The following is a 12500-nucleotide window of genomic DNA, read 5'->3' on the forward strand; positions in this document are numbered from 1 at the left end:
TGAGAAAAGTTTCGAACAGCGAAAAACAAACTCAACTAAACACTTAGAGTGTTTTTTTTTTCCTTAGGGAAAAGTTTGCTGGTGTTGTCAGGGCTGTGGAAAACTCTGAGATTCATTCCCTTCAGAAACACAAGTCCCATGCAGACAGAGTCAATCAGCACATTCACTTCATATGAAATAACCCGCCAAAACTCAACAATGCAACGTCAAACTGAAATCAATCAACGCGACCACGGGGGCCGTGGAACCTCAGAAAGAGTCCGACGGGCTCGATATCTTGAAGAGTTTCTCACTTTGTTCATTAAGTGGCCCTTTCAAAACAGCGTCCGACACGAGTGGCTTGGTAGCATCTGACAACTTTCCAACTTGGCTTGGAGTTCCTCGTCCTGAGTTTAATCAGGCCCTGCCACTGCAAATATTTTAATGAACAGCAGTGGTTGAAACTGCACTCAATTATACAGATTATTTATAAACTGCCAACATTGTCTGTATGTGTGTGTGTGTGTATGTGTGTGTGCCTCGCCTCTGCATTTGTGTCTGTGCGTGTGAGTGAGTGTGTGTGACTCTGTGAGTGTGTCTGTTCGAGTGTGTGTGTGTGAGCAAGTGTCTGTGTGTGTGAGTGTGCGTATGTGCTGTTGTGTGCGAGTGTGTCTCTGTGAGTGTATGTGCGTGTGAGTGTGTGTCTGTGAGTGTGTGTAGGGGAGCCCTGAGCCCCATAATTACCCAAAACCCATAGGTCGCTGTGAGGTGCATGAGTGTTTGAAGCGCTAAAGCAGGGGGTAGGGGGTTCCTTTCTCATCAGTCCCTGTTTGCTTTTATTCACAAGACCAATGCTGACACATCCTCTCTCTCTCTCCTTAATCAGTCAGCTGTAGTCTAACGACCGTTTGACCTGCGTCTGTGACCCTTCATTAAACGCGCGCTCGTCCTGTGGGGAGTGCACGCTAAGTTCATTAGCGCCAAAGCTAGGCTTAGCGGAAGGAGCCTGGATTGAAGAAAGTCAGCGAGTGGTTTACTGGAATGCGACCAAAAACCTGCACTTTCCACGGCAACTCTCTCTCCTATTGCTGCTTATGGCCTATTATTCCTATGACAAAGCGGTACTGCTGTAGGCACGAATACGCAGCATGAATACGCAGCACGCATCCTGATGCACTCTGGGAGTTCAAGCTTGGCCTGTTTGGCATCAGGCAGCAGAAGTGCCTTCATGCCATGACAGAGAGTTGAGCTCATATTGAACTTCTGAGAGTAGATTAAAACAAAACAAAACAAAAAAAAAACAGCATTTCCTGTAGAGGGTGGACTTTCTCAGCTATCTTTATTAAGGCAAATGTAGCATTTTGTCAGTAAGACAGTGCATTAGATGCAGAGTAAGGACAATATTTTATCAAAGGAGGTTCCTGTGGGTTTTTTTTTTTTTTAAAACACAACATACCTCTTGAAATTGCTTCTGCTCTGAGAACCCAAGATGAGAAGGCTTACGATGGCTTTTGGTCATGCTTTTGAAAGGGCTTTGGTCACGGACACAACAATGCACATTTAGCAATTTGAGCCTTTGTGTGCATATCTAGGCCTCGGACTAACACTGTAAAAACGAGACAATGAAGATGCTACGAGAGCTTCTGTCCAACAAAAGACCCGGATAATCCCCCCGCAGAAAGACGCACCAGTGAAGGACAGCGACAGTCACCGGCGGAGCGTGAGCAGCTGAGGCCAACTAAATGACTCCCCAGATACGGAGCCGGACCAGGAGGACTACCTTCTGATGAGGTCTGAGTGCTTTACAGACTAGAGCTGAGACACACTATTCCGCTGTCTCTCCATAAAGCCCTCAAACCCAACAGCCTTACATAAACAGTCACTTACAAGATTATCAACGATTAAAAAAAAAAAAAGGTGATGGGGGACAGTATCTTTGTTAATTAAGTTGACAGGCCATAAGAATGAATAATGAAGCCATACACGGACAGATTAAGAGGCCAGGGAAGACACCATCGGCACTCTTTATTTGCTGTTATTAATTGCGATCGAGTGGCTGACGTTGAGGTCCTGGACGGCAGCCAGTAGCTGCGGAGGGTTCTGAGAGAGAGTGAGAGAGAGAGAGAGAGAGAGAGAGAGAGAGAGAGAGAGAGCTGTAACAGGGATGGATGTGTGGAGTGCCCCCCCTGTGCACCCCCCTCCCAGGGCTGTAGGACCAGGGCCCGCGCTCTCACGCTCACCAACCCAAAAGTGTTGAGGTGGCAGAAGCTAAGGCTTAAGAGCTTGTCTGCAGTCATCCAGCGTGAGGGTCACTCCGGGACTCGGTGACTTTGAAGTGTGTGTGTGTGTGTGTGTGTGTGTGTTGTGCAGCCACTAACACCCTTGCTGCAGTGGCCCATGATATCTGCTGATGCCACACACTCACGCATATACAAAATCCCGAAGACTTCATCTCTTCGTCCGACCCTTCCTGCTCTGTGACACTCGTCATGTCCTTTACTGAGGTACAGCAGTGAATGCACTGCATTCTCCTACCTCTCAAGTCTCTGCTCTGCATGTCCTTTACTGAGGTACAGCAGTGAATGCACCGCATTCTCCTACCTCTCCAAAGTCTCTGCTCTGCATGTCCTTTACTGAGGTACTGCAGTGAACGCACCGTGAGCTCTGATGATGCCGTCAGCTCTGGTGTCTAAATGACAAGCAGTTATCTTTTCATCAAACACAACGCTTTGTGCTGGACAGAAGATTTGCCATATAGCTGAGAGAGGCTGATGAATAAGAATAGAAACAGGCCTTTGGGACCGTGGGAACCTGTTGAGAGCTACAGTCAATATCACAGAACACGCAATGATAAGAGAACGGATCCGTGATAAATCAACAGAACTCTCCTCATCTTCAGCAGAGCTACGATCTCGTTCCCAGAGACGAGTTTCCTCGCAGATCATCTTTGAACAGTGCTGTCTGAAAGAACAGCAATACCACATCGAAATAAATCTAATGTTAAACACTGACCATATGCATTCTTTGGGCCCAGCATCGAATGACTGATAAATTGATCTGAAATTGGTAAAAAAAAAAAAAAAAGCTACAAGCAAAAGACCAAAACCGTCAAATTTCAGAGCAGTTTGGCCTCACAGACTTGTAAGGGCAAAAACCGACAGGCGGCTAGGACCCTGTGTGCCTTCCCTCTGTTAACACTGATAAAGAAATACGAAAGAGCCACAACACGCTACAATAGAAATCCTCTTCAAATTTTGAACGACCCTCTGTTTGCATCTGCTGTGGGACACGGACAGCTGCAACGAACAACGGCCAAGCCTGCAGCTGAGAACGGACGTTAGAGCCGTGGAAAAAAAAAAGCCCTGTCAAAAAGCTCAGCCCACATTGAAAACCTCAGGAGCCGTGACACACACAACAGCTTTACTCTTGACTGTGTTCACCTTCAGCACAGCCCAACACGGCTGGGTTACAAACTCATTCACACCTCCGGACAAATGAGGGGAGAGAATTCAAATGAGAGAGGCAAGGATGACACACATATAAACACAGGCTTAAATAAGTCGACAACAGACTTAAACCTATATTCTACTATGTTCAATTTCCAGCTGTTTTTTTTTAAATATCATTGCTTCTAATATTGTTTTCAATGTTGTGGAGACTGACTCATCGGCAGACCAGTAAGACTCTGTTGCGTTAAATGCAGTCTGACAGATGAGCTTGGTGAGAGAGTGAGAAGACTGGATGAGGACTGAGAATGCTCCGTAGACAGTCAGTCTGTGAATGAGAAAATATATGAGTATCATGCATGAGGTGTAACGGATGAAGATGAGGAGAGTGAGAGAGAGAGAGAGAGAGAGAGAGAGAGAGAGAGAGAGAGAGATTTTTTCCCCTCTAAATTGCAGACTGGCCACAGCTCTTGATAAAAGGAAAAAAAAAACCCGTCAAAGAGATTAGACGGAGATAAAGAGCAATAATGGAGAGCGTAGAATGTTAGGCGCGACATGTGATGACTTCGTTAGCCGAGCGCGGTGAAAACACAGCAGCCAATGGGAAATGACACGCGTGCTTGTCATCGCTCAGCTGTGATTTAATAAGTGGAAAGGCACTCGGATCCATTCAGATAAAGGGAGATGAGATCTTTAACGTTATTCCTCAGCCTGTAATGAAGACAGCCCCAGAGCTCCAGGCTCAGACAAGTGGACAGGATGTGTGAGGTGACAATGGGTATGCTATTGACACTAGTGGCTATGGCTGATGAACCGGTGTGTGTGTGTGTGTGTGTGTTGGGGGTGCCGAGTCTTAATGGGAGGCAGTGTCTGAGTGCAGAAAACAGATGTAGGTATTGAGTCTAGGTACTACAGGCACTATACCACAGTGCTACGCAAGTTCTATCAGTGCCGTGCAGCTTAGTACAATGTCTATATGTAGAGAGTATTACACAAGTATGCACAATGTCTGGGAAACTATTATATATTGATGTGTGTGTGTGTTTGTACACAGACATGCATATATCACTCTATAGCTGCATATATCTCTATAAGAACAGCTATAGACAGACAGACATAGTTACATGATAGTACCAAGGCTGATCATGGCAGCAGAGATGAGAGTTTGAGAGAGGACTCCCTGTCTTTCAGATTCTGCTATATCTCAGTTTCCTTCTCCTATGAACACTGTGGGAAAAATCGCAGAGCGATCCTGAACGTGAAAGGTGTACTATTACACGACACAAACTCCCCCTGTGGAGCACAAACGTGAGCGATTTTTCCCTCACGTCTACGATACTGAAAGCCAGTGCTTACGTGAGACTAAACAACACGTTCACATGTATCAAATGTCTTTCACAACATACATGTAGCAGTGGGAGAGGTACTGTATGTGATCCACTCAAACAGATGATAAATATAGAGGTCAAAGAGATGAAAACCGGGTGCTTTTGAACAGTCAGGTGAATGTACTCTATGCAAACTGTACCTTCAAGTGTACACAGACACGCTTCCTTACTTACTTTGTACAGTAGTCAGTAGCCATGGCAACACAGACCTCTGGGCCCCAGCATAGGGAACGCTGTGATTCCCGCCAGAAATGTACGGAGCGGGAACAGTTAAGGACATCAGTGGTCCGAGTACAGAGCACTTCTGTGTGATTAATTAATGATTTTCTAATGACATCAATTTGGCAAAGAACAAGATGTCTGAATTATTAACGCAGCGGAGGTGATAGGAGCAATTACTAAGTTTTAACGAGCTGTAATAAGCCATTAAAAAAAGATCGGAACGCGTTTCATAGCCGGATGAGTCACCAACGCGCCAGGGGGAGAGAGACCAGAGACCATTCCACTGGAAATGTCAGAGCGTCGACCGTACTGGCGGCTGACGAACAGAAACGGTGTTGTCATTTCCCAGACAACAGCACATCCGCCACATCCGCTCCTCTGGCCCAGACGCAAACACAGAACAAAAGAGACTCACTCCACTGACGTCCAAGTCCCTCGCATATTCTAATACGTCCATCTCTACGTCACCGCAGAGGAAAACGAGAGGGAGGCAGACAGAAAAAAAAAAAAAACAAAAAAAAAAACATGACTCGGATGAAAAGGGCTAATATGAAGGGATGCAAGGGGAGAAAAGAAAAAGAGGAAAAATAACTATATCCCAGTTTTTCCTCTATCAGAAATGTCCTGAATGCTACTGAGGCCTCTCTAGCTTTGAGATGAACAAGCTGGAGGAGCTGGAACAGACTCGGAGTTGTCCGGAGATGAGGAGAGGAGAACGGAGGAGAGAGGAGAACGTTGGAGGAGGGCGGATGGCGTAGGCCAGGGCCACCCGTTTCTCTCCATCCTCGCTGGAGGAATGCGAGAGCCCGGCCAGAGTAAACTGAGGTTTATCTGCAGCGGGAGTGCTGGAATCAACACTCAAAATGAACACAGTCATAAAGTGAATAATCACAGCCATACAAAGAACATTTCACAGTTTGAGTCCTTGACTGAGGTTTAGGGTCATTGGATTTCTCTCCTCCCTCCCTCTCCCTCTCTCCCTCCCTCCCTCCCTCCCTCCCTCTCCCTCTCTCTCTCTCCCTCTCCCTCTCTCTCTCTCTCCTTCTCTCTCCTTCTCTCTCCCTCTCTCTCCCTCCCTCTCCCTCTCTCTCTCTCTCTCTCCCTCTCCCTCTCTCTCCCTCTCTCTCTCCCTCCCTCCCTCTCCCTCTCTCTCTCTTTCTCAATTTTTTTTTTTTCCCCGAAAGTTACTTTGCGGCTTCCCTTAAGCTTGTTTAAGAGATGAAAACTGAGAATTACAACCAGAAAAGAACAGGACTTAAATGTCCTGCTGCACTGGCCAGGACAAAGCTAAAAAACTATTTCATAAAGCACACTGAGTGGTGAGGGGTCTCTGTTCATATAAATATAATGAGTTGTCCTACACACGCTACACACACAGTGTAACCTGAGTGACAGATGGAAGTATGTCAGTTCTCTGTAGCAGTTTTGAAGTGCGTCCACTCTCTCTCTCTCTCTCTCTCTCTCTCTCTCTCTCTCTCTCTGTGTGTGACAGACAGACAGAAGTGTTAATGTTTCACTCCTGTCCTGGGTAGTAATTGCTCAGCTTGCACACCAGGGGTTCTGTGTTGAGAGTCCTTGGGCCAACTGTACGGCCCGGCTGTGACAGGACCCATTTCCAGTGTGATGGATGAGAGGCTGGTCTCATGCTGGCTAAAGGGGAGAGAGTTCTGCCTGCAGAGGAAGAGTGGTTAAGTGCTGCCTCTCAACTGCTCTGTCTTTAAAGTCCCAGCTTTTCAGCCCAGCACTCCCACATCTCCCAGTACTCCCAGTACCCCCTGACAGAATATCCAGGGGATGGCCCAGAGGGGAGAGAGTGACAGTGACAGCAGTGGTCAATACAGTGCCCCTTCTTAATGCACCCCCCCACCAAAGAGACATTCTCAGTCCTGAGCCCCCCTCCCACCCTCCAACCCCCAGAGTTCAGGAGGTGCACCGTATTCAGCAGGCATCACCCCCCCCCCCCACACTCCCCACACAAAGCCAAACCTGGTTACAACACAAAATAGGACCAGAGTGGTCAGAACGACTGATGCACATCTATGAGATGCACCAATTCAGAAATCCGCACATGCAGGCAGTGGTGGCCTTCTCTGACGACAGTCTGAATGACAAGGTTGTGAAAACAGCGAGAGTGCTGTCTACGGGCGCACGATTGGACGACACGGTGCCGGTGTTACCGGTGGGATACGGGAAGGGGTCATGCGGTGCGGTACCTGTCTTGCGGAGTGGGAAGTCGTCTTTGGGGTCATACATTCCGAGCACAGGGTGGTTATAAGTGGACATTCTTGTCTGAGGAGGGGAGCTCTGGTCTAGAGAGCTGTGCTGGGTTTTCCTGCAAGACACACAGACACAAAGACACACAGACGGATGGAAAGAGTTAGAGAGAGATTTTATACAGGGATGAGATCTGTGTGGAAACAATATGACTGAATGTGAGGTTGACTACAGACAGACGCTGTTGTTGTGCACATACTTAGAGAGTCAGACCTGTATTTTTACGAGCCAAAGTTCAGTGTTAAACCCTTGACAGCCAGAGTTTACTGACAATCACAGATGTCTCAAATTACACGTAACCAGATTGACTTTAATTTTCGCTCTCATTTATAGCTGCTCATCTCAAAACAAAACAAAACAAACGGGTAAGCGAACTTAAACAGCTGTGACATTTATTTATTCACTCAGCTGTAAAACCTCAACACGGCCACCGTGTTGACTGTTTTTCACCGCCGCTGTTTGTGGACCTCTGCGCTGAACTCAAGGTACACGCCTATCCGCACGTCCGCATTTCAGTCGTTCAAAAATTCAGACTGAAACGTCGCTCTAGCTCAACATGCAAAATAAAAATAAAAAAAAACAAAACAAAAAACCCTCCAGGGTCATAAAACCTGAAAGACGCTTAAGTCCCATTTGACTCCAGACAGCTGTTTGTTTAAGGTCTATTATATTCAATGCAATCTCAGATTACTCTCTAAACTACCAGCAGGGCCTGGAGGCAGGGAACCATCAGTTTACCAACAAACTCAGCCCAGGAAAAACGCCGGGACAAGACGACAGGACGCGGATGCCATGTACAAACAAACAGCGAACAGCCAACTGATGTCATATAAAGCTTAGCTGGAACAGAGGGTTAAGGATTCTCTTCGCCGAAGGGGGGAAAAAAAAAAAAAAAAAAGACTTTATTTTCCTCATAATGTGAGTTCAGGCCAGCACAGGTCAGCTGGCACGGCCCCAGAGCAGTGAATTCAATCTGCTTTGGTTCACTCGACCCGCAAACGCGCAGCATGCCAACTCATTTGACTGACATGTTTTTGGTGCGCGCCGCAGCGTGAGAAATGACTTCCATTTCGTCTGTTGTGAGCGTTAATATTTTGATTAATAAAACATATTGTGTTTGACGGTGCCATGCCAGTTCTCCCTTTGAGCAGCTGCCTTCATTGATCTTATTGTGGAAAAGTAAGAAAGCAAGCAAAAACAACAAAAAAAAAATACATATAATGTTTCAGGGAGGGACAGATACACTCACAGATGAATAATAAAACAGGAAAACTACAAAAAATATTGAAGAAAAAAATTCAGAGATCAAGCGATGTCTAGACAAATGCGACTGTGTGAGATTTAAGAGAATACAGAGAGACTACATTAGCTGGGCTGATTTATATAGTATGTGTATAGTACACATGGGATGTTAAATCAACAGAGCTAAGGGAGGACGTCCCAGTCAAGGTGGGCGACGACCCAGACATCTGCAGACTGGGACGAAACTCAGAGTCACGGGACAGACGCTCTGGACTTGAGTCCTGAACAATCATGGTACAACTCTTTGTGTCTCTCACACAAAACAAACAAACAAACAAACAAACAAACATACAAACAAAACAAACACACAGACACACAGGCGCGCGCACACACACACAGGTTGAAGAGGCTTTAACCTCCCTTATGCGGATGTGAGCAGATGAAAAGGTGCAGAGAGGAGGAAGAGAGAGAGTGAGAAAGGAAAACACTGATATGTAAATCTTCATCCAGTGAAAGCAGTTTCCTCTCCATCATAATCAGAGTTTCACAGCATGCAGAGGAAGACGGCTGACGCAGAAAGGCAGGGGGAGTGATAGAAAGACATGCATTTTCAATTTTCCTCCGGAGAAAAGCGTCTCTCTCTCTCTCTTTTCTCACACGCAGGACCACTCTGCTCCCCAAACCTATTTGAATATTTATAGTGTTAAAAGGTGACGATCAAACCAATTTTTTCTCCCCCTTCGGCTGGGAAAAAAAGTTAGTGGAGCTTAGTGGAAAATGTGTCATTTCATGAAAGCAATAAGAAACAGCAACAGATCAGAAATAGCTTTGAAAACTTCATTGTGTAAGCCCAAATTTAAATTTCTATACATCAAAACAACACGCTGAAACAACAGAGAAATGGAACGGGAAACAGTGGAGCCAACAGCGTCAGTGTAAATATATATATATAAAACTGAGGAATCTTATATTTTAAATTGCTTAAAACCAACACTGAGAAATAGACAAGGATAATATTAAGAAGAATAAAATAAAACCAGAGCTAGAACAGCCAGAACTCTTGCAGTTTTTTCACCCAAACAGAATCCAATTTATGTTTGACATGGGAATGAGATGGCCTGGGTGGGAGATGAAACTGTTCTCTCTGTGGTGCGTGTTCTGTGTGTGTGTGTGGCTTTATGAGGAGGGTCTGTGTGCGTGTGTGTGTGTGTGTCTGTGTGCGTGTGTGTCAACACTCACCCGTACCAGTACCGCGGATCTCCCGGGATGCAGTGGTTCAGGCTCTTCTGGGCCAGGGCTTTCTTCTTATTCAGAACAAACTCCTGCAGTCTCATCTTCACCTCCGTACTGGCCACCGCACCTGTCAATCACAGAGGGCATGCAGCAGCAGCTGTAACTACCACAAACAGAACCGCAATTCCACTCACCCTCCTCAGGTTAACAGCCCTCCATCTTCACTCACACAGTGAGAGAAGAACAGAGTCAGGCCTTCAGCATGTGTGTGTGTGTGTGAGTGTGTGTGTGTGTGTGTGTTTATCATCAGTCTTGGAGAGGTTTGGAGAGAGTGGAATGTATTTTTCGGCCTGGGGAGAGTTCTGCCAAAGCTGGCGTAGCTGTGATTTCTGGTCCGCACGGCGAGCAGCTGGGGGAATTCTTCAGCTGTTTCCAATTTGACAAACAAGCTGAACAAGCAGCACTGGTCACCATTACCAAGAGTGACCCACACACACACACACACACACACACGTTCTGTCACTGGTCACCATTACCAAGAGTGACCCACACACACACAAACACACACACACGTTCTGTCACTGGTCACCATTACCAAGAGTGACCCACACGCACACACACACACACACTCTGTCACTGGTCACCATTACCAAGAGTGGCCCTCACACACACACACACACACACACACACACAAACACACACACACGCTCTGTCACTGCTCAAGAACTGTACTGGAGAGGACGAGAGTGAGTGAAAGAGAGAAAAACAGAGAGTGAGAGAGAAACTGAGAGAGAGAGAGAGGGATGAGGATAGAGAGACAGAGAGAGAGAGAGAGAGAGAGAGAGAGAGAGAGAGAAAGAAAGAGAGAAAGAGAGAGAGAGAGAGAGAGAGAGAGAGAGAAAGAAAGAGAGAAAGAAAGAGAGAAAGAGAGAGAGAGAGAGAAAGAGAGAAAGAGAGAGAGAGAGAGAGAGACTCTTTCAGGGTTGTAAAACAAATCCTCGGGGACTGCAGCACTTAAACACAAATATCTGGGCTTTTTTTCTCCTCCTTTAGTCTCTGCAAAGGAAACACTTCAGAGGGTGTGTTCTCTCCCTGAGCTCTCACTGCAAACACCACCTCCTCCGCCGCTGTCGGTAAATGTCTCCCCTGGGAGCCCGGGCTCCTGTGCTCTGTCAAAGCGCCTTCTGCTGATTGAGACAGACGTGCGTGGCGGCCAACAGGTGACTGCTCCGCTGCCATCAAAGGATGACGAGGGCTAACGCAAACGCTTACATCCAGACTAAAGGGAAATGTTTATCTGCTTCCATCTCGGCTCTGACTGAAGGAAGACAGAGCCTCGCTCTAAAGGCAAACAAAACCCCGGGGGATGGTGTTTACAGGTGAACACCTTCGCAGAAATAGTTTTATTTGCTCTTCTGAGTTTTGTCAGACTTAAAAAGACCACAAAAATAATTTCAGTTGACTCAAGTCGGGTTAAGCCAACCAGAGATGTTTTCTGACGTCAGCATATCTCTTGGTGGGGTTAGGTAAGGTGAGGGAGGTGTGTGTGTGTGTGTGTGTGTGTGTGTGTGTGTGTGTGTGTGTGTGCGCGCGACACTCACTCTCCTGGCCTCTCTCTTTGTTTTTGAGGAGCTGCAGTTTCTGTTCACGCTGCTGTTTTTCCAGCTCCTGCTCATGACGCTGTCGCTCCATCTTCCTCTGGTGCTCCAGCAGCTCCTGCTGATGTTTGAGCGCCAACAGGTCCTGCTGGTGCTGGAAACGGAGAGCAGATGCAGAGCAAGGTCAGACATTTTACACACGCTCCACCACACAGGCCCAGCAGACTTCACCTCTTCTCCTCTGGACTCTTCAGAACTGCTGTATTATTGTATACATTACTATTAAACATAGGACAGAGACAAGCCACGTGAAATCATCTCTGTACCACAATAAGTTAAACACTGTTCACGTAAAGCAGGACTCAGCATGGCAGGCCGCTCACAGAGTGGCCAGGGTTTTCTGCTGTGCTGTATTCAATAAATGAGGTAATGCCACATCATTCCAGGAAACGACAGAGTCAATTCCACAAAAAAGTCCAAAACAGAGGACAGTCAAGTTCACTTTGCAGAACACTTCTTAAAAACACCTGTTGGGTCTCTACAGCCTCCAATCAGAGTGATCTTCCAAATCTTCCCTAATCGCAGCTCTGACTGAACTTTAGCATCATCTTTACTGTCACCACCTGTCTGAAACAGGAAGAGAGTCTCCCTTACAGACGTGACGCTCTCAGCTGCCTGCAAACCTTATTATCCCGTACAGATGTGATGCTCTCAACTGCCTGCAAACCTTTGGCCATTCTGCTAAAGAAGTCCTAGAAACAGAGTGGAGCAGACAGGAGGCAAGACTCTGAACAAGTAGAAACTTGAGTTTGGCAACAAAACCACTCTCTTAAAAAAACCACACACAGGTCTTTATCCACTTTCCAGCTCTTCTTAAAGTGCCTGCGTAAATGTTGCTTCATGACAGACATGTGCTTAAAAACAAAAACAAACAAACAAACAAACAAGACAATGCCTGGATCTCTTAAATGATTGTAACCTGCATGTCCATCTCAACAAACTCTCTCCTCATTCTATTATGTGTCCCTCTTTATCTCTCTCTTTTTCACCTCTCCTTTTCTTCATGTAGATCTATCATATAAGCGTAAGGCAGTTCTCTCTCCATCTCTCTCTGCTAT

The 12500-nt window shown here is 46.4% G+C and overlaps 1 protein-coding gene across 2 annotated transcripts in view; it reads right to left on the reverse strand.

Moving 5' to 3' along the window:
• Window positions 1-12500, reverse strand: part of hdac4 (histone deacetylase 4) — a 143288-nt gene that overhangs the window by 43393 nt on the left and 87395 nt on the right. For both annotated transcript variants that reach the window (XM_030785792.1, XM_030785791.1), the window contains 3 exons: window positions 11386-11536; window positions 9791-9911; window positions 7249-7367 (listed from right to left, as the gene is read on the reverse strand). In XM_030785792.1, the coding sequence (XP_030641652.1) occupies window positions 7249-7367; window positions 9791-9911; window positions 11386-11536 (391 nt within the window). The remainder of the gene's footprint in view (window positions 1-7248; window positions 7368-9790; window positions 9912-11385; window positions 11537-12500) is intronic.

This window comes from Chanos chanos, chromosome 10 (assembly GCF_902362185.1).
Source record: "Chanos chanos chromosome 10, fChaCha1.1, whole genome shotgun sequence".
NCBI lineage: Eukaryota > Metazoa > Chordata > Actinopteri > Gonorynchiformes > Chanidae > Chanos > Chanos chanos.